Source organism: Acyrthosiphon pisum, chromosome A1, assembly GCF_005508785.2.
Source record: "Acyrthosiphon pisum isolate AL4f chromosome A1, pea_aphid_22Mar2018_4r6ur, whole genome shotgun sequence".
Classification (NCBI taxonomy): Eukaryota; Metazoa; Arthropoda; class Insecta; order Hemiptera; family Aphididae; genus Acyrthosiphon; species Acyrthosiphon pisum.
The window spans coordinates 73,952,199-73,974,119 of NC_042494.1; the positions used below are offsets into that span (position 1 = coordinate 73,952,199).

At 28.0% G+C, this 21,921-nt stretch overlaps 2 protein-coding genes across 2 annotated transcripts in view; both read left to right on the forward strand.

Moving 5' to 3' along the window:
• Positions 1-7,595: 7,595 nt before the first annotated feature.
• LOC115033620 lies at positions 7,596-8,451 on the forward strand. The gene is made up of 2 exons (XM_029486467.1): positions 7,596-8,067; positions 8,234-8,451. The coding sequence occupies exons 1-2, from the start codon at positions 7,800-7,802 to the stop codon at positions 8,392-8,394; spliced, it is 429 nt and encodes a 142-aa protein (XP_029342327.1). The 5' UTR covers positions 7,596-7,799; the 3' UTR covers positions 8,395-8,451.
• Positions 8,452-13,950: 5,499 nt separating this feature from the next.
• LOC100162040 (GAS2-like protein pickled eggs) overlaps positions 13,951-21,921 on the forward strand; it is a 28,669-nt gene continuing 20,698 nt past the window's right edge. Inside the window, exons 1-2 of the mRNA XM_001942993.5 lie at positions 13,951-14,522; positions 19,762-19,932. Coding sequence (XP_001943028.2) covers positions 19,762-19,932 — 171 coding nt within the window. The 5' untranslated portion in view covers positions 13,951-14,522. The remainder of the gene's footprint in view (positions 14,523-19,761; positions 19,933-21,921) is intronic.

The following is a 21,921-nucleotide window of genomic DNA, read 5'->3' on the forward strand; positions in this document are numbered from 1 at the left end:
TGACAAAAGCAAATCAAAAGGTGCCAAGTGTAGTAATAGCCAAATCAAATGTATTATTATTATCAATCATATTATAATTATAACCATCAAACGAAAACCTTTTGAAACGTTTCAAAATAAAACAGTATATAAATTATAACTAAACAAAACGTTTCATATAATGTTGAAAATAAAAAAAAATAGTTTGATAATACAATGTACAATAGTACAATTACGTATAATAATATTATTATTACAAATATGAATCACTTTAATTAAAAACCACGTCATAATTATTAATTTTTATGTGGTTAAAATATTAAATGATGTATCTTCAAGACCCCACGAAGGCATAAAGATAATTTTTAAGATATTATTGATAATAATTCCCAACAAAATTCTTTAACATAATTGATTAAATTAACATTTATCACAGGACAAAAATATACTTAGGTAGTTAGGTATTAATTAGATTAAAAACAATTATGGTGGTTGGTGGTAATTGGTAAATATCATGTTTTAAGTGTCTCTAATAAAATTATGTTTTATTTTAATTATAAGTTATAAGTTTATAACAGTGAACAGTCACCTTTTAATCATCAGTATAACTATATTAGACCATAGAGATAAATAATAAGTTTATTTAGTTAATGTATAAGACATAGCTAAGGTACCTAAACTATAACATATATGATATACATAATGTTAACAAATAAGTATATTGTATATAACTTTGTAACTTTTCTAAATTGTAGTTAAATTGTGATTTGTGGTAACGACCATCCATGGCCGTAATATATAGGTAGCATTAAATTAATTTACTTTCATAAGTACCTATACGTAGGTATTTAAAAAAAATTGTGTAGCATACCATAGTAAATGATGCGACCACCATTGTAATTTTGTTATTTATTGATTTATTTATTACCTATATTAGCGTTTCCTACAAATTCGTTAATTCAAAATACTAAAAAAAATATGAATTGTAATATTTTTTTATGTATATATTATACCTAGATGACTGCATTTTATAAATTGTTTCATGAATTTCCAAGGCGATTCATCATATTTCTAAATAGTACAGTAAATCAAGTTCCCTAGCTAAACCAGTTATAATTTGTTCGGTATGTAGGTAATATATATACCTATAGACTATAGTAATTACATATATAAACAAATTAACAAAAAATAACCTTTCAACCTTTGTGAATCGTGTATTATTTCACCCTTTGTTGACTGTTGTTATAAATTACGATATTAAACTGTACAAAAGAATAAGGGAAAGTAAAAATCTAATACATATTTAAAATTATCTTATCTAATCGTCTGTGAACTAAACCGTGAGATAATTTTAAATAATTTTTATTAAAAGGTTATTCAATTTTTAGTTGATTTAGTACCATTTATAATAGATAATAATGCATAAATATTGTATATATCTGGTCTAATAATTTATAGATTAGACAGTAGATGTTATAATATTATAAATTTGTCATTAATTATACCCGTAAATATCTACGAGTCAAGTATTATATTGTGTCAAGACAAATGAGACTTCTAAATATACAAAAACTATCGGAAGCAAGTATTTTTTTTATCCAATATGCACACAATTTTCGTAATGTTTATCTCTTTTTTTAAATTTTTATAAAAATATTTTTCTTTACAAAATATTATTAATAGTTGATATAAGCACGATTAACACGTTCTATACTTCTGTATACGATCACTTTTTGAAAGCTCGATGATGCAATAGTAATCATTATTCATTATTTACGTATCTATAAAAACCAAATGAAACATCGAAGTAAATATACAAAATATTGTTATCTTATTTACCTATTATTGACGATATAAAGACATTTTTTCGAAATGTTAAATTCACCCTTTTTTATTCCCTTCATAATTTTCTTTTTTAATTGCACACACGTTTATAATTACATTTAACTATTTTAGATAGGTACAATATAATGCGTGTAACTGTATAGTGTACAATGTACATAATAATATATATTTTAAATTATAATAAAACATTACTTTACTTATTCATTTTTTAAGGGATTCCAAATGCATATTTTGTGTAAGGAGTTTTGTATAGGCAATAATAATATTTCTGCTTGCTGCTCGTGGTCTTGTGTGTGTTGTATAATATGATTTAATGATCATTATTTATTTTAAGCATTGTGTGTGAAGATAATTGATAATATTTTCAAAAAAAAATGGTTTAATAATATGGTAATATACTAATATGCATCTGCAGTTTCTCGCATGTACACGCAAAATCGACATTTTAGTAGTATGTCACGTAATATTATAACCACCTTTATTATTTCACTTTAAAATTTACGTATTTTTATTCCATCATACTGATTAATCCGATGGTTTATTTATTTCGTATGGTATACTAACAAAACACATATCACATAATCACTTAATAATATTTCAAGTAAAAATTGAATTCTACAGTTTGTGATGCTGATATACAATTCTAGCCCCTCTCCCTCGAAAAATGTCCTTAGTTACGCCTATGTCTAAATGTCTAATATAATGAAAAACTTATCCATTTCGAATGCCCTATTACATTTAGAATTAACATTAAAATCATATTATATATAAACTAAATGTGACCGTCGCCTGATGTTATATCTATAATTATATACACTAATATTAAAGGTCAAACTACTCTAACTGATCATAATATTTCCAAGACTATAAAATCAATAATTATGCATACCAAATTTTTTAATGTGTTCAAAATAATAGTAAGTAGATACAATTATTAATTATTGCCATATAAAAATAACATTAGAAAAAAAAATATTTTATCTCGTGATTGATAATGAAAGGTCAATAGGCCATATATAGGTGACAGGCGTTCTATATATTATAATTAAATATAAATGTATAATGAATGTTCAAATAATGTATCGTTATACCTTACCTATAACATAAAAATTAGGGTAAACCGGAAAATCCAATTACAATTTAATTTTCAGTTCACGGAGCAATCCTATTTAGTATTGGCAGTTGAATCATCAAATCTCTCAAAATTATTTGAGATTTTAGTTCCAGAAAATGTAATTCTTAACCGTTCCTGAATATTGAAATATTTTTTAATTTTAAAAGAGCCAAATAGGTGTAGATATTGCAGTTCTATTTCAATGATAAAATTATTAAAAAACCTTCTCTTTTTAACAGTATAGGTAGTACTAGTACAAAGTGCCTAAAATATCAAACATTTCATACTGCGCGCTTAATATTTGGTATATACAGGGTGTATCTTATGTCATTGTACGCGGGTTTTTTTAACGATTATGAATCGATGAAATAGAATTTTGTTAAAATGAAAAAAGGCGTGTTTCTTTATTTTTATCAGGCAATTTTTTTATAATAATTTCAAAATTTTTGAATACGCAGGTGTACCAATAGCAAAATCAACTTTATTTTTTCAAACGGTAACTACTATATTTTTTTAATGGATTCCGGTAAATCTTTTTTTTCTGAAAATGTTGATAGTCAAATCATCAATTTTGGCTCGCTAGTTTATTAATTATGGTCCTCCAAAATTTAGTAAAATATGCATTAATACTTTTAATTGAAATACCTAATTGATATAGGTTTAATTTACAAGAGCTAAATCATTTTTTCTTATAACTAACTTTTACAACTTGAAATATTTGAACCATAAGTTCCCTCTATTGGTAGGTATCACATGCAAAGTATGAATTTAGCAGTTGAAATTCTTTAAGAATTATTTAGGTTATATCATGATTTAAATAAACTATTTGCAAGATATTTAGAGAAATAGTCAATCTCAATATATCTAGGTTTGTACCTAATTTAGGCATACTTTTAATCTGAGTTAATTACAGATTTCCAATATTATTATAACAAGAATAAAATACCATCAGGTATCCTAAGCCACCTGATAAAGAATCCAAATTAATTATATTGTAAAAAAAAGTAAGATAGGAATTTGTGATAGGAAAATAGTATGAAATAAAATGTAAATGTCCAAAAACTAAATAATATGAAGGGTTATGAATTTCAATTCCTAAATTCATACTTTGCAGTTTGCATGCGATACCTACCAATATAAGGAACATATATGGTTCAAATTTCAAGTTTATCCTACTACGAGAAGAGCACCACAAAACATTGCACTTTTTCCCTTACACAATTTTTTTTAACCACCATACATATTATCTAAGGACTAAGACATTAATGTCAACAATCGAATACCATTTATCAATTTGCCATTATCACTTTAACCACCTAATAAGTAATAAAAAATCCAAATTTATGATATTGTAAGAGAAGTTACTGTGAAGTAATTTATTACGATTACCTATAAAAACAAATTAAATAATAATATTAATTTTGATGATTGTTTGTTAAAATAAAAATAATGTCAAAAAAATTGCCAACAATTTTGTTAATGTTTTTTTTTTTTTTTTGAAAGTGTAATTAGATTACCAATTAAACTACTTGAGTGTATAAAAATATAGTTTTAAGAAAAAATGATTTAGCTCTTGTAAATTAAACCTATATCAATTATTTCGATTAAAAGCATTAATGCATATTTTCCTAAACTTTGGAGGACCATAGTTAATAAACTAGCGAGCCAAAATTGATGATTTGACTATCAAAATTTTCAGAAAAAAGATTTACCGGAATCCATTAAAAAATATAGTAGTTACCATTTGAAAAAATAAAGTTGATTTTGCTATTGGTACTCCTGCGTGTTCGAAAATTTTGAAATTGTTATAAAAAAATTGCCTGATAAAAATAAAAAACACATCTTTTTTTCATTTGAACGAAATTCTATTTAATCGTTAAAAAACCCCGCGTACAATGACATAAGATACACCCTGTATACAAAGTTGTTTAGGGATAGGCGGATATTGGATATAACGTAATTAAGCCCCTCGGAAGGTTCTAGTATCTATACTTCAATTGCAACATACAATATTGATACAATTGTAGAAAACAATCAAAACTTTAAAAAAAAAAAATATTGTTTTATAAGAATTTATTTTCAACTGTTTCCTGTTCTTACCGCTGATAAGACCATTATGTCCTATCCATATTTTATTATCTATGTTAATCTATGACAGAGGACTAGAGTTTAGGAGGCCAAACTCTGCTGGCTGCCTGGAATGCCGCCCGCAAACGATGAACGTTAATATTATTATGTTATCCTAATTAATATCACTTATTATTAATTCAATATTATCACATGCTGACTACACTCTGACTTCTAAATAGATTATATATATTTTCTAATTGTACATGTTAATCATTTTTATTCTATATGATTGATGTGTGTTGCTTCACACAACACGAATTAATTTATAATGGCTAAAGTGTTTGACTGATAAAACATACCTAAATGTATTTATACCGAATCCGATACTGTATTTACAAAAAAAATAGATTAATAACATTAAAATAAAAACAAATCTTATAGTTTTAAATACTTATTTATTTATGTTCATATAAGTTTATATAACCTATAAATATTATTTGGTGCCTCAGCTATAGAATAAAGTAGGAGATCCACTAGCTAGCAGGTTTAAGTGTCTAATAATGTGTTGACGCTAATGGATATGGTAAAAATGTTAAGCCCCCCACGGATGTAACCAGATATCCACCTATGTGTTTAGGGCTTATATTCCTCTTACATTTATTCTTAATTGTATTTTGTAAAAATGTTAACAAATCATACACATGTGGCACGTATTTAATACAACATAAACACTGCCAAACTAGGTTAGTATAGACTACTAATAATTAATTGATAATTTCCATTATAGTCATTGTAATAAGCATAATATTTTTAATATTTTAAAATTACTTTACTTATAAATCATAGCCGAGAAGAAGAGATTTTTTAGCTAAAACATCGTGAAATCTTTTTTTTTCACATTCAGATTTCAGATTCAGAACAACGAGCAATAACATTATAGATAGGTTACAACAAGTATACAACTACGCAAGTTACAAACACACAATATTTATATTAAGGAATTCCTTTAAAATCTGTACTTCAGTTATCATTTATCACTATGTCTAACTATCTTATATTATACCTACCATTGATTTTAAAAACTATACTTACACATATTCTGTGGTCAACGCGTTCATGGTAAAAGTCTGGACTCACCATTCTAGTATACAACGATACGTATATACCGCGATTACAGACATAATATCAACAGATATGTGACTTCTTGAATTCCGATTTGCACCGATGTAATTATTCTCAGTCTGTCTCTAATTTGATTATTTACATAATAATGAATGTTTATGAAGTATAATATGTATGAATGCGTAATTTTACAAAATATTAGGATTATTAGGTTTATATAGGATGACTGCAGCGTCGCATAAGTTTCCACACCACCTATATGCTTGTTAAACGACATTATATATTATTTATATCACATCGTCCATGTTGTCTAAAAGCATGAGGTATTACACGCGGCGCGTTTTTTTTTATTGTGGTGTCCCCTGTAGGCCTAATCCACATCGCAAGCGAGAACACGCGGACGCCGGTCGACTACAATTATTAATATTATTATAATATTGTATAATTTACATAGATCGGTACAGCGAAAACTGCACTTTTCTCTCGTATTACATTTTTCGTTATTCATACATCAATAAAACATATTTTAATAAAAATAAATATATGGAATAGTTGAATAGGTTTGAATTTCCAATTTTTAATTTTGTCGCAGCACGGCATTCGCAAATTTTCGACTTAGGTACTATAGCGTTGAATTTTAGTGTGTTTTAGTTAGTAGTGCCTCTGGAAAGGCGAGCTAGGCTGCTGGGGCCGAGGGATATAGCATTAATTATAAGTCCGAGAGGAGTAAAAATACAATAGTTTTTAATTATTAGGATAATATCCCCGATTTTAATTTAAAATTCAACAGTGTCCTATATAATATTATAACGAGATCACCAAAGTCCTATTTCTAAATCTTCTACCGCTCACTATTGAATTATTCCCATTGAACATCTTTATTCAACCTGTTTTAAATGCCATGAAACTCATCCATAAACATATTTTTAGATTCCTGGAAAAAAGTGTTTATTTTGTGTGTGTGGCGTCGTGACGCCGTCTGGCAATAGTGTGTTTGGTGTTGAGATAAAATGGCGATATTAAATAAATACATTTTAAAAAAAATACACAAAATCATCTTACTTGGTTTAGGCATAGGTATATAGTTTAGCTTACTTATGCACTGATCAAAACTTATTTCAAAATAATTCCTTATCGTCACTTGGACTCAGTGCCGGATTTAGCGGGGGTGCAGGGGGTGCAATGCACCGGGGCCTCAAGACTGAGGTTATATTAGGGGCCTCAGATCGAAGTCCTATATTTTTTAAATTAACTATCAATATTTAATAATATATTATAATAAAAGAACTTGTTTCATCAGCTTCATATATTCATTGTTGTAGTCACAATCTTAATTTAGTAATATCTGATGCAGCTAAATGTCATAGCAAAGTATTGAATTTTTTTGACACAGTTCAAGCAATTTTTAATTTTTTGCTATTAGTGCGCCAAGATGGGATCTTTTAGCATTTGGACATGATATTTCTATTAAAATCCGTACAAAAGTTCTAAAAAAAGTGTGCCCTACTAGGTGAGGAGCTCGACATGATGCAATATTTTCCTTGAAAGAACGTTATATAGATGATCGTTGACTCACATTATTCTAAATAGTAATAAAACATCAGAAAAAACATTAGCCAGTGGATTAAAAAAAAAGTTGGAAACATTTGAATTTATTTTGATTCTATGTATGTGGGAACAAATTCTACGTTCTTTGCGTATTGTATCAAAACGGCTACAAAATATAAATAAGGATTTGGAAGCAGCTTCAAACATGATACAGATGGCTGTGACATCAACTCAAGATATCAGAGACAACTACCAGCATATTTTAAATATTTCAAAAGAATTATATAAAAAATGGAATATACCAGTCACATATCCCAACGAACGTAAAAAACAAGCTGTAAAATATTTTGATGAAATATATGGTGATCGTAGACTTAACACTAATGAAGATAATTTTAAAGTTCAAATTTTTTTCCCTGTTATGGACTCTGTTTTATCACAACTTGTAGCTCGATTTAAAGGAACACATGAGATAGTTGAAACTTTTTCATTTTTAAATCTTACTTTATTTTTATCAAAAACTGAAAAAGAAGTTGTCAATGCATCATAATGAAGATAATTTTAAAGTTCAAATTTTTTTCCCTGTTATGGACTCTGTTTTATCACAACTTGTAGCTCGATTTAAAGGAACACATGAGGTAGTTGAAACTTTTTCATTTTTAAATCCTACTTCATTTTTATCAAAAACTGAAAAAGAAGTTGTCAATGCATCATGACTTCATATTAAAGTATAGTAATGATATCAGCACAGATTTTACCCGACAATTATTAAGCTTAAGAACTAGTTTACAAAAACATCAACTTAAAACTATTAAGAGCTTGGCCATTTATATTGTTGAAAATGATTTATCCATTGTTTTTCCAGATGTTTTAAGCGTATGTGTAATATTTATAACCATACCTATTACTGTTGCAGAAGCAGAACGTTCTTTTTCTAAATTAAAATAATAAAAAACTATTTGAGAAACTCAATGAGTCAAAATAGACTAAGTAATATTGCAGTATTAAACATAGAAAGAGAAAGAATAAATGAAATAAATATATCACAAATAATTAATAACTTAGTACTAACTGTATAAGTATTCAATATGAATTAATAGAGAAGTTAAGATGTCATTTAGGACATGCTGTATTCATTTTAACCCAAATATCTGTTTGTATGTAGGTACGCATTATGATTTAAGAGTTTATTACCTATGGAAGTTAGTTAGGATAGGTTATACACCATATGTGCACCTTACCTTTACTATATTGGTTTAAAAGCATAAATTATATATATATTTGTATAAATATTAAATTATACCATATATTAAACCATTTAAACCATAAATTAAAACACCATACCAATGATCTACAGAGCTAACATAATACTTGATGAAGGTACTTTTACACTTTTTGAGTTTTACTTAATATATTGATTTTTTGTTCAGTAGACAGGTCAATGCAAACACATAGCAATATTTCATTCGTATAGGGTATTAATAGGGTAGGTATTGACTATTGACCAATATCTTAACTATAGAAATTAGAATTTGAATAATATAATAAATATGCAATGCGCATAGGAGGTATAAATGTATAATGTAGTTTTGTTTTATAATTTTTCAAATTACCTATCTAACAAAAAAAACATACAATGACGTGTAGACTGTATAGGTTAGGTTAGGTGTATGTATATTATTAAAGTATATTATGCTGGTGAAGTTATGTTGACCGTAGACGAACTACCAAAGACATTACATGTAAACGACCAAACATATTGTATAAGAGGTGCAGTAGTGCTTACAAGCAGCAATAAAAATGGACTAAGGGTGACAAGCGGACATTACAAAGCATTGTTCATTTAGGTCCAACGATCGGTGGGAGGTTTACGATGACTTGAAAGAAAATGTAAAACAGTGTAAAAATGTAAAAAACAATTTCGAGCTACTTTTATACACAAAGTAAAAATAAAAGTACTCATATTATACATATTGAAAATACTTAACATTTTTGATTTTAAATTAAATAAAACATAAAAAATATAAACAGTTATTTAATGGTATTATTATTTGTAAATATATTAGAGCAGAAAAATTGATACTTTTGCAACAAATATTTAGGAACAAATTCTAAACTCAGTGATTCTAATTGGTACAAATTATAGTACAATTAATGGAAAAAGAAAATGTTTATAAAACACATTATTTAGTTATGGTGGTGCTGGGGTAACTTTACCCTGTCACCACCACAACGGAAAATTTGATTTTTTTGGGGAAATGTTTAGGTACAAAATCTATAAATGGTTGCACTATTCGGTACAAACTCTAGTACAATTAGTGGAAAAAGAAAATGTTTATAAAATGCATTTTTCAGTTATGGTGGTGCTGGGGTAACGTTACCCTGACACCACAGCGGAAAATTTGATTTTTCTTAGGGAAATATGTAGGTACAAATTCTTAAATTGTTGGTACAAATTGGTACAAATTATAGTACAATTAATCGTTAAAAAATAAATAAAAAATTCGGACTTTGGGGTGCCAGGGTTACCCACCTGCCTCCAATTGGTATTTGCACCTCGGCCTCCCGAGACTTAGATCCGGCACTGCTTGGACTCAATAACTTTACTATAAAACCTGACGGTGTTGAAACATTGTAGGTACTAGGTGCATAAAAATATTATAGCCTTCAAATCTGTGGTCTGAGAGATTTAATCCTTCGTTAATAATTGTATTGATTGTTGTTGTGCGTTCGTCTATGTATCTAAAAAGTGTAATTGTTTTATGCTAAAAATAAAAAGAACTTATACTTTACGAACGAGAAAAAAGTGAAAAAAGTGAAAAAGAATATAGGAAAACTTTTAGAAAATAAAAATCAGAATAGTAATCGGAAAAATATAAATATTATTAATGAAAGTAAATGTATGTACTATATTATTATTATACAAAATATGTATTTTGAACAAAATTAAAACAGTAATAACATTAATAACATTAATAAGAAAATTAATAACTATACTTTATAGGTAGCATGAGTACTATTGAGCCAGCATATTATTTATTATTTTTTATAATATTAAATATGAATAACTTGTTTGTGTAAGTTTGTTTACATTATGTTTGTGGTCAACACACGATACTGTTACGAAATATAATAATATGTATGAATGTGTAATTTTACAAGGTTAAACAAGACTTATTAGGTTTAAAATAAAGATCATACTCGTGTTTTTTCAACCACTCGGTACCATTGTCGGTTTTTAATTTCTTTTCTTATCCCTCGCAACTTGCGAACGTTTCATTTGTGTCGTGTCGCTGTGTTGGCACTCTACTGCAGCCGCACGTAATCATTTTGTGAGTCCGTCGTGCGTGTAGGTACATCAGTTTTGTGTTCGAGTCCGCGGCCCGCGGCGTGCCGTATATCACCAGCACGGGCGTGGGTCGAAGCTCGTCCGCTGTGCCGTTGTCTTGCGTCGGGTTTGTTACGCGCGTTGTGCCCGCGCCGTACACCGGCGAAACACGGGTCGAATGTCGGCCGTCGCGTTTCGTGTGCGAAGACAATATCGTGGCGCATTCGTCACGCCAAGTGTACCATCGTCCGCGGTATCGCGTTTTGTGTTACGTTTGTCACGCGTGTTGTACTCGCGGGTTCTCGACGTACACCGCCCAAACGCGGATCGTCTGCCGTCCATCGTCTCGTGTACGAATACATCGTGTACCCGCGCGTAATGTGTGTGTTACACGCAGGTCGCGACAGTGTATAACAATAAAATTATTGTCATACATGTGATGTGATTTTTTCTTATTAGTACGCGTAGTTTATCGAACATGTCACGGACGTTGATTTGACGTGATCATCGTTCGACGTTATTCGTCTGGATCCTGACCCATACCCATCATGTGATTAATAGGGGCCACTGGGGCATCATTGTTATGGTTTATCAAAGTGGACAGTGGACAGTGGTATCCGGGCGTTATCAAAAAGTCCATTATTATCAATATGAACAACACAGTACATACGTTTAAATGTTTAATATTTAATTCCAATAAAGCAACATTTAATTAGTTTTATATATCATCTATATGACTATATCCTACCTTTATAGTTTCAGCATAGATAGTCTAGCAGGTGAATTCATATAAGTTAGGAATACCCAAAATATTTTGTGGTTATTCTATAAAAAAATATATATTAGCCTGTTCAGCATTAGTGATAATTTTTCCAGATCCAGGATGAATTTTGAATCCAGCAGCAGATGGATTTAATTTTTCTGATTGAGTAGCTTTTTACTCCAAACCTTTTAAATTCTGCACATTTTATTCCAATAAATCTATCACCTGCAGTGTATTTTCAGGTGGTTTATGCAGTCTAAAACTCTAAACAGATTTATATCTCTTTATTTTTAAAATTTGTAGGATTTTTAAAAGGTTTGGAGTATGAAGTCCACAAATTACAAATTCATGTTGCGGTCTGGGTATGTAATGCCGACAGACACTATGTGTGTAATTTAATGAGAATCCACTTTAAATTACCTATGATCGTCTCACCTAGATAGAGTCATAAGTCATAAATCATAATTAATTTTAATTAAATTTTATTTTTAAACCGAACTCTTTCTTTCTGCTAATAAAGTGATAACATTTATTCCTGGAATGTTTAATAATATTGTTAACTATTATCGGAATCAAAAATAAATTTAATTGATTTTTAATTCTTCTGGGATATCCTATCGGCATGTTTTTGAAATACATTCAAAACTATTATTTCAATAACGTGGAAACTGGAAAATAACGCGTTATAGTGCGTTACTTCATAGAAATTACTTTTAAAAATAAATACATTTAATTGTAATTGCTTACAATTGCGTTACTTTAAGTAAAATGTAAAGAAATTAATGCTGCGTTACTGAAAAAGTAATTGCGTTACAGGAATTTGTAATTTGCGTTACTATTCAAAACTGGAAGCAACTCAGTTAATACTATATTCTTTACCTTTATGTTCGCTTTTATATTACAAAATATAAAATGTGATGCTCTTTTAGCCATATATTACAACACCTGCAGATCTTCAGCCTATTGGTTATTAATAAAATATCATAATTATACTGTCCACTTGGTTCGACTGGAATACGAACATTTGAGGTGTTTGGAGGTACTAAGCAACCCTTATAGTTTATTTATAGCATCCACAGATGGCTAATTTAAAAATGTTTATAATTAAAATGTAAGAAAACATTTTTCTTTTACTCAGTATTAACACTGTTTTATCGATTATAATTAAAATAAAAAAATATATAGGTCATAAAGATCGATTAGTCCCTTATAAATTCACGATAAAATCATGTGTAATTATCAGTATTCTGCAAAAGTTGCAGGAAAACACACTTAACATTTTTTTAAAAATATCGAAATAGGTATGAATGAAGAATCAAAATGGCTTATAATTATTAGGTTTTATTTAAAAAACAATAATTCCCAATCTCAAACAACTATTATGTTGAAATACAAAATAGGATATTCATCTATCTAAGAATTTTTACAAATTATTAAATGAAATCATAAATAATAAGGCATTTTTTGAAAGTAGTGAAAATTGTCCTCTCGTCGTGCCGAGATCATGTTCTTAAAAAAAAATACAATTTTTACCCAATTTACTTAATAGTATGTACATTTAAGCTAGGAGGCAGGATATGCCTGCAGTTTAAAAAACTGCAGAGGCCCAGCGGCTCACACATAAAATTCGTGTTCCCTAAACACAACGGCTCTATATAGGTAATAATTACATATGATTTTAACCTCGATTTTAGCACCTCCCTATATTAGGTATATTTATAATATTTTTCTATCTGTTAAGTATTGCTCCGATGGTTCATCGTGACATCGTGTTTTATAGGTATATTTCATATTGTACGATAATATTATGATATTATGATAATAATTAATAAGAAAAACAATATGATCTAAGCCAACACCAACAGCAACAGACCCACAACACAACACGCGCGTTCGTCCTTACGCCACGTGAGATCGACGACGGCGGCGTATCTCATAACTACTACAACGGGTACAGTATAATTGTTATTATTATTATTATTATTATTACAATATTATAATATCGGCGCGCGCCGACGGATGTTGTGCGTGTGTGCTTACCGACCGCTGCGGGCGCGTCTTGACGCCCGGAGATTGGGGTAGGGTTGCCGTTGCCACCGCCGCCGACACCCCCCGCCGACCGTCCACGAGTTTTCGGATGGAAGGCGTGCGCGCGAAGATAATCCAACGTGGCCGAGCGCCGGGACCCGACGCGCGGCAGTCACAATTGCGATACCGGGCCGTACACCGCGCCGTTCCGCGACTCGATGACGATTTTCAATGATAACATTATTATAGTATTATAATATTATTATTGTTTTATTAAGCTTCTATTTACATCACAATAATACCGTTTCGTTTATTTCCGTGCGACTTCTTCCTCACCGCCCGCATCGCGACGCGTATCCGTTACTGCGTTACTGTTTTCTGTTTTTCAATAATATTATACTTCTTAATGATTAATTTTTCTCTCAACTCGCCCACATTATTATAATATTATATTATACTATCAATGTATAGTAGTGTTTCGTTATTAATATTATATACCATTGTGTTTTTTATGATATAATAGTTTAATTTATTTTTTAATCAATATCGTTGTATTTATATTATATTGTAATATTTCTGTATGCGATTGACGGCCAATAACATGGCTAGTCCGAAGACTAACAATACTAAACACTTAACCATTACCGCAGTTGCGTTTAAATTTTCAAATCTCTGACACCGTTCAAATCCGATCGTGTTGATTCCGTCATACATCAGATACTGAGGTTTGTAATTGATTTTTTGAACACAATTAATAAACGCACGAAAATCATTATATAATGCGATTATGTTATGATATTGTTTCATATTATATTATAATAATATGCAATATATTATATATTCAGTGTCGATATATCATACACGGAACGACTTTCGAACAACAATATATTACGTGTATTTTTAATTTCGATAATTATTGTCGAATATAGCTCTGGGTGTTGTAATTTTTTTTATATGTTACATTGTTATATAGATCACTAAAATTGTATATAATATGATAAATTGATAGCCATATATAAATATTCATTTAGATAAAAGAATACTGTTATAGTAGTCATATAGACTCGTTTATTGGTGTAGCCGTGTAGATAGTATATTTTAGATAACATATATGTAACATAATACATATACACATATATCTGTATTATAATAGTCGACCCTCAAATAAATAATAACCAAGCGCATAAGGAAATATCCTTGTCCACCCCAATAATTAAAGTAGTCTGGACCGCCAGTACAACTAGACCGAGTTTATTGCCAACTACAGATCAGCATTGTATAGTTTATTATATTATAATTTATAACCGCGTGTTGGTCAATGTAATGTTCCATATTATTATTATTTGCGATCATAACTACAATACGTGTGTGAGGTGTGTGCATGCGACGGTCAAAGGACAAAGTTGAAATCACGATTACAACTGTAAAAGTACGTGATTTTTAGGAGTTTTGTATTTTTGCTTTCATGTTATCATGACGTTAGGGTATTCAGCCAAATGTTAGGTATATATTATGTGCAGCACTCTCGCGCTCCCTTTGCCGGCTGCGGCCCAATCGATTGCGCCAAATACAATGCGCAAAAATGTCCCGAGGTGTGTCGCTTTTGGCCACCGGAGGGCAGGAACATCAATAAAATGCGGTTCTTTTACAACACAGGCTTGTGGGACTTATAATTAAACACGTGCGTAGAGTTTAACAGTAATCGTGTTGTATTACTCATATATAAATTAAAATTAAAAATTAATGCATTGAGAGAAATATAGTGCCCTATATATTAAAGAGTTAATACAATTATTGAATATAACACAAGTATGTAATAATAAGACGTGTTCCACTATAAAACCATTTTAGACTGTTTCTAATAATCTTATTTTTTACTTCGGTCTTATCGGTTTTAAATTGCTATAAAAAATGTAAAATGAATTATGTTTATTATATAGTTTTGTAGTTTTTGAAAATAATTAAACCTACTATTAAATAAATAAATAGTGCAAATATCAATTATAATATGTCATTTAAATCATGCAAAATATATTATAAATTATTTAATGGCAGCTAATATTTGATGAACATTGCACTATAGACTTTATTGATAAGTCCATTTTTAAATAAGCTATTAAGCTATTTTATTAATATATAATTTCATACTTATTTGAACTACATACTAACTATATGGCTAATGGCGTATATTAATATTATATGGTACTATTATTAATTTAATTATTTATTCGATATACAAATTTGTATTTTAGTCTTTATTTGTTTAATTTTAAATTACTTAATAATTAAAAACGATATCATATTTATATATTATATACTTGTTATATACATACCTAGGATATGTGTAGACCGTATACGTATAGACAAAATAACTTTACTTGAAGCAAGTTTAAATCATTAAAGTTAAAATACACTAATCTAATTTTACTTAAAATACAATAATTTCTAAACAAAAAAAAAATATTAATTATTAAGTGTAAAACTGTTTGACTTCAACGTTACTTCAAGGAGAACTGTTTTCATAGTGCTTCCGTAAAAAATATTTTACCTAGTGTAAAGTGTCTGCGCGTTTCTATTTTTTAAATAACGTGATACGCACAACAAAAGATAAAACTATTTTAGATAAGTAATTTGTCTCTGCCACACTTACAAATATTTTAAGGGTTGCATAATTACATATAGATAACTACCTACCTACCTAAATAATTTTTTAAATTTATGTTTAATATTATGTTTAAAAAAACAAAAACATATTATAATTTTTCGAACTTTTTAATAGTTTTCGAGAAATATGGACGATAAAAATATACAAAAGTATCCATTATTTATAAAATCATTTTTTCTTAAAATATTTATTTGGATGTGTTATTTATTGTACATGTTATGTAAAAAAAAAAAATTTTATGATAAAAAAATTATTATTATTGATTTCAAATTTAAAGACATTTGTTATATTATAGTGACCAATATGGTACCATTAAATAGGTACTAAATTTAAATTATAAAAATGTAGTTTAATGCATCTGTATACTATACCTATAATATAAGTACAAATATACAATTCTTATAATTTTATGGAAGTCTATAAAATGAACAGTTATATCATTATTTTAAGCTCAATTTTGCACTGAAATAGTTTATAATATTATGTAAATTTCATAATTTAAAACTAATTTTACAGTCTACGCCAGACTGGTAAGTTAAAATGTACGTTGCGGTGCACTGTTGGTCAGGGGAACAAATAATAAATAGGAATAAATATGATGATGATGATTAATATCTTATTTTATTCTAAACGTAAAATATTTCATTTTGGTTTTCTATGCGTAAATATAACATTTGTAGTAAAATATGTACCTATTTACATATCTACATTTAAACATTATCATTCTTGGTAATTTTTATTAATTTGGAAAACATAAAAATGTGAATAAATGGAAAAGTCATGGCATAAAAGAGTTTGAATACTTCTGGTCTATACGTTGATCTAACTTACGTCTTATTAAAATAAATATTCCATTTACAGAACACTTCTACTTAGTACTAGTACCTCATTAATATTACTCAGATTTGTACAAGTTAATCTGTATAATGCAAGTGCATATGTTAATTTTCACATGTGGAACATTTTACTTAACACGTGAAGAATATAATATGTTCGGTTTCTTCACATCATTTTTAAATATGTTGAAGTCATTAACTCCCAGTATTTTATATCGTTAATATTTATTATATGTTGTAAATTTATATTAGGTGCCTAAGTATTTATAGTTATAATAATGGAACAAATTAAATTGATGCCACCTTGTTAATCAGTTATTGTAACTATATGGTATATAATGTTATATAATGTTTCATAATAAATGTGTTTCATATTGAATGTTTAGATTATTCTCTTCAGTATATATTAAAATAACATCCCAATTTGGAAGTGGTCCGTTATAAACTGTAGTGTGGGCGACAATCATGCCACGTGCGTGCTCTTTTTTTTAGCCACACAAAATCCTGTTGTTATATCAAATTTATTCGAGTTTTCAATAGATTATTATTCAACGTCAATTTTGTAAACCAAAAATGATGTGTATTATTATGAATTATAGTAAATATTCTGATTTCTAGGTCATACAACTATTATCATAAAGGTATACACGGATTCTGATATTAAAGAACTAATTTATCATTTGAAAATAAATAGAAATATTTTTTTCTTAAGTGATTTTGAGTATAAAGACATGATTAAATTTTTAATACAAGATTACATTCTGATATGATATTAATTTTTATATTTAATACATTTCGAGGTACCTACTCATAATTTTTGTTGTTAAAATTATGGGAAATTAAAATATTGCATCCAAGTTTATACTATATCGTGCAGTCAGTTGGTATCCTAATGATTTTGTATTTATAAAATATGTTAGTATTATATATTCACGATTTTTTTTTTTAGTGTCCCATTCAATTTTAAAATGTTAAATGTTACCTTTTACATGTATCTATATAGAAGTATGATTCAGTATTAAAAATTGAGTCACTATAAAATTATTTTTTTAGTTTTTTTTTTCGAAGGGTTTTTTTCTATTACAATACCTATAATAATTATTTATTAAAAGAAAAACTGTAATCAATTACAAAGTTACAACAATGGTATCCAGGTGTATGAACTCAGCATAGCGAATTATCCGTGGTAATCAAAATGTGTAGCATATATAGGTTGAATTTAATGAACAGTAAATGTGAATAGTAGGTACAAAATAATGTATGAAGAATAAACATATGTAGGTATAATCTATTTGTATCATATTGTATACTAATATATTATATTTAGGTATATTGGTACAAAACATATTTATCCAGAATTCGAGACATTTATGTTGGAGTAAAATAGAGTTGGTAGGTTGAAACTACAGGTTTTTTATAAATATTTTTTAATAATAAGAAAAATATTCGGTAGGTATATATTATAAATATAATATCTCACTTTTTAATATATAGGTGCAATAATATTTTGTTTGATAGTACTGGGGCCACTGGAGCAGACCGTGAAAACTCGGCAAATTTTTTTTCTGATTAGTATTTATCATAGAACTGTTTTGAGATTTCTGTACATATTTTGTCGAAAAAGCATTTGCTCGGAAATGTATTTTGTTTGAAAAGCATTTAATCAAAATCATCGATAAATATAATTTTGGAAACGTGTATTTATTTGTAAATGAATTTTGTTGGAAAAGTATTAGCTCAGAAAAGAATTTGTTTGGAATTATATATACTGTATATATAATTTTCAACTAAATATTTTCATGAAAATTAGTTTCTGAACCAATACGATTCCAAAAAAGTATTGAATATATTGTTTAGTATAAAAGTATAATATTATATTTTAAAAAACCTAATATGTTTCCAATAGAATATTTTCTATAAAATTACGTTTCCGCGATCGAATTCTTTTCTTCCTTACCCAATACATTTCTACGACAAACAGATTATGATTCAAAAGTAATATAGATACAATAAAATATATTTTAAATAAATATTAATACCTGTTGTCAGCGGGAAATTTTTCCACAAAAATATGGTTCCAGATGAATGAATTTCGCTTTTTGTATAATATAGTTTAAACAAATGCATAGGTATCTACATATTATACTATGTATATCGAAGAGTATAATTAAGTACCTAGGCAGTTTTGAAAAGTTTTATATTTGATATGTATATTGTGACATCTATTTATACAATTCTGTTGGTACCTTCAATCTTGAAGTCTTTAAATGTTACAAGCAAATAAGCTCCTTATAAGAATTAAATGAATTCTAGTACTTAATATTTTTTAAAGGATTAATGCACCATATTACAAACTATGGAGCAATACTATTTTATACCCTGCAAAAAACTTTTACTGATATTCAATAATCAATATCAAATATCTTTTTTATAATAGTAGTAACGTAAAATATTTTATTACAGATGGCATTATTAGTGGAATCACGGTCGTTTCGGCCGTTCAAGTCCAGTGAAGAATATCTTTACGCTATGAAAGAGGATTTAGCTGAATGGCTGAATGGTTTATATCCTGAGCTCTACATAAACGTAAATAACTTCATGGATAGACTTGATACCGGCGTGGCTTTGTGCAAGGTAAAGTTATATTCTATCATTATTATTAATCTAAATCCATCGTGAATCATGATGCATAAGTGGGATATAAATTAAAACATGAACTAGGTATCATGTGCTGTGATAAAATATTATCGGACTAAATCGCCCCGTTATAGTATAATAATATGCCACTATCCACTAAATAAATTTAAAGTCTATGTTCTAAATAACACTATTCAATATATATTTGTAAGCATCTACCTAACAAATTTCAATGTTTTGTCGGAATCAGAGTTGGAATGTACTTGGCATGGATCTTACAATGTTGAGTTTTAATCGCTCTGGAAGATTCTATTTAAAAAGGTCATTCCTTTTTAATGACAAGTATTTTTAAACTATATACTGCATTCTTTTCTTTAAGTCTCCTTCTAGATTTAGAATAAATAACTAAATATATCGATGTACATTGTACAATGCACGTGAACACTCGTTCAGTATGGAAATAAATTTACATTAAATAATATTAATAATATAATATAATATAATAATATTCTAATATTCTAATTTCTAATATTGTTAGCTCAATTTAACAAAACAGAAACAAATACTTTTTTTTCACACATTGTTTTCATTTTATGAAATACTTTTACTTTTGTTTTAAATAAATATAACGTGTTTTAATATCAATGATTACTCACTGAAATGTATTGTCATTATGCTATCTTAATTTTTCTACTTAGAATTTTTTTGTTCTTTAACGATGTAGGTACTAAGTACTCAATTGCTACACATTTTCTAATATAAAAACATTTGATAATAATATATAATATATTATTTATCATATGATTGTTTTATAAAAATAAATGTACATGCATATAACCAAAATAATAATAATTAATCAAATAAAAAACAAAGCAGTTTATGGTTGAATAACATTATATTATTATTAATTGCCTCGCATCGTCTTTTAAAAGAATTAAGACTATAATAATTTGTAAACGCTTGTTACTAAATAGTTATTATTCATTTCTAAATTTAAGTAAGAGTAACGAATGATTTACTATCAACAGCTTTTTTTTTTTTATCTCTCTTGACATTGAATAAGATTATAAATGAATTGAAGAGTTATATACATAACTCTTCAATTCATTTATAATTTATATTGTTTAAAGAGCACTGATGAATAATTGTGTTATGTATTTGTTTGACACTTTAAAACGATCATAGACCTACTTGGAGGAAGAAACCCAGATGACTAATTAGTAATATCATTGATTATAATAAGATTATACCTAATTGATTAGTATTAGTATTCATAGTCAATGGTAATATGTTATGTAAATTTGTGATCATACGAAATTGAATCACCAAACTTTTTTTCTATATCAGTAGGTACTTTTATAATATTAATCATAATTTAAATAAATATTTAGGATATCATAATACTTAGCCAACATGTCTGAAACATTAAATTAAATACATTTTTTTGTTATTATAGGTACTATATAATATACTAAATTATTATTAAGAAATATTTTTTTCATCATTGTTTGGATTTCTTATTCGTCTCGATTAATAATTAGTTTAAACTATTTTAAGTGATCTTGATGAGGGGGCCTAGAGATAAGTGGTTATTTCCTCTATCTGGAATCTATTCAATTAATCAGGTATAATTTAAGGCAATCTGTAAAAAAGTTATTGTTTTTAAATTTATTATTGCGTATACTTACCTATTATAATCATTAATCTGCATGTGTATACAACTATTCGCTTATTTTATTTGTGCATACTGTATACATATACGGGATAGTCAATTACCGACTACAATTATTATACATTTAAGTGCTATTAAAGGCACTCGATAGGTCCTTATTCCAGTAAATCGTATCTGTTATATTCACTGAATGTTATATACTTAGTTTCTATTTCGCATACCGCCAAACGCGGTACCTACGCCCGTACAGTATTATTGTATCGCATACGATTGCAGCACGATTTTCTCTTTCCTGTAGGAAATCACGTACAACG

Excerpts from the sequence above, each read along its gene's own strand:
- LOC115033620 (XM_029486467.1), top strand. The coding sequence starts at position 7,800 with ATGTGGGAACAAATTCTACGTTCTTTGCGTATTGTATCAAAACGGCTA. Across the intron at positions 8,068-8,233 it reads TAGACTTAACACTAATGAAG|ATAATTTTAAAGTTCAAATT; the intron begins ATAATTTTAAAG and ends ATCATAATGAAG.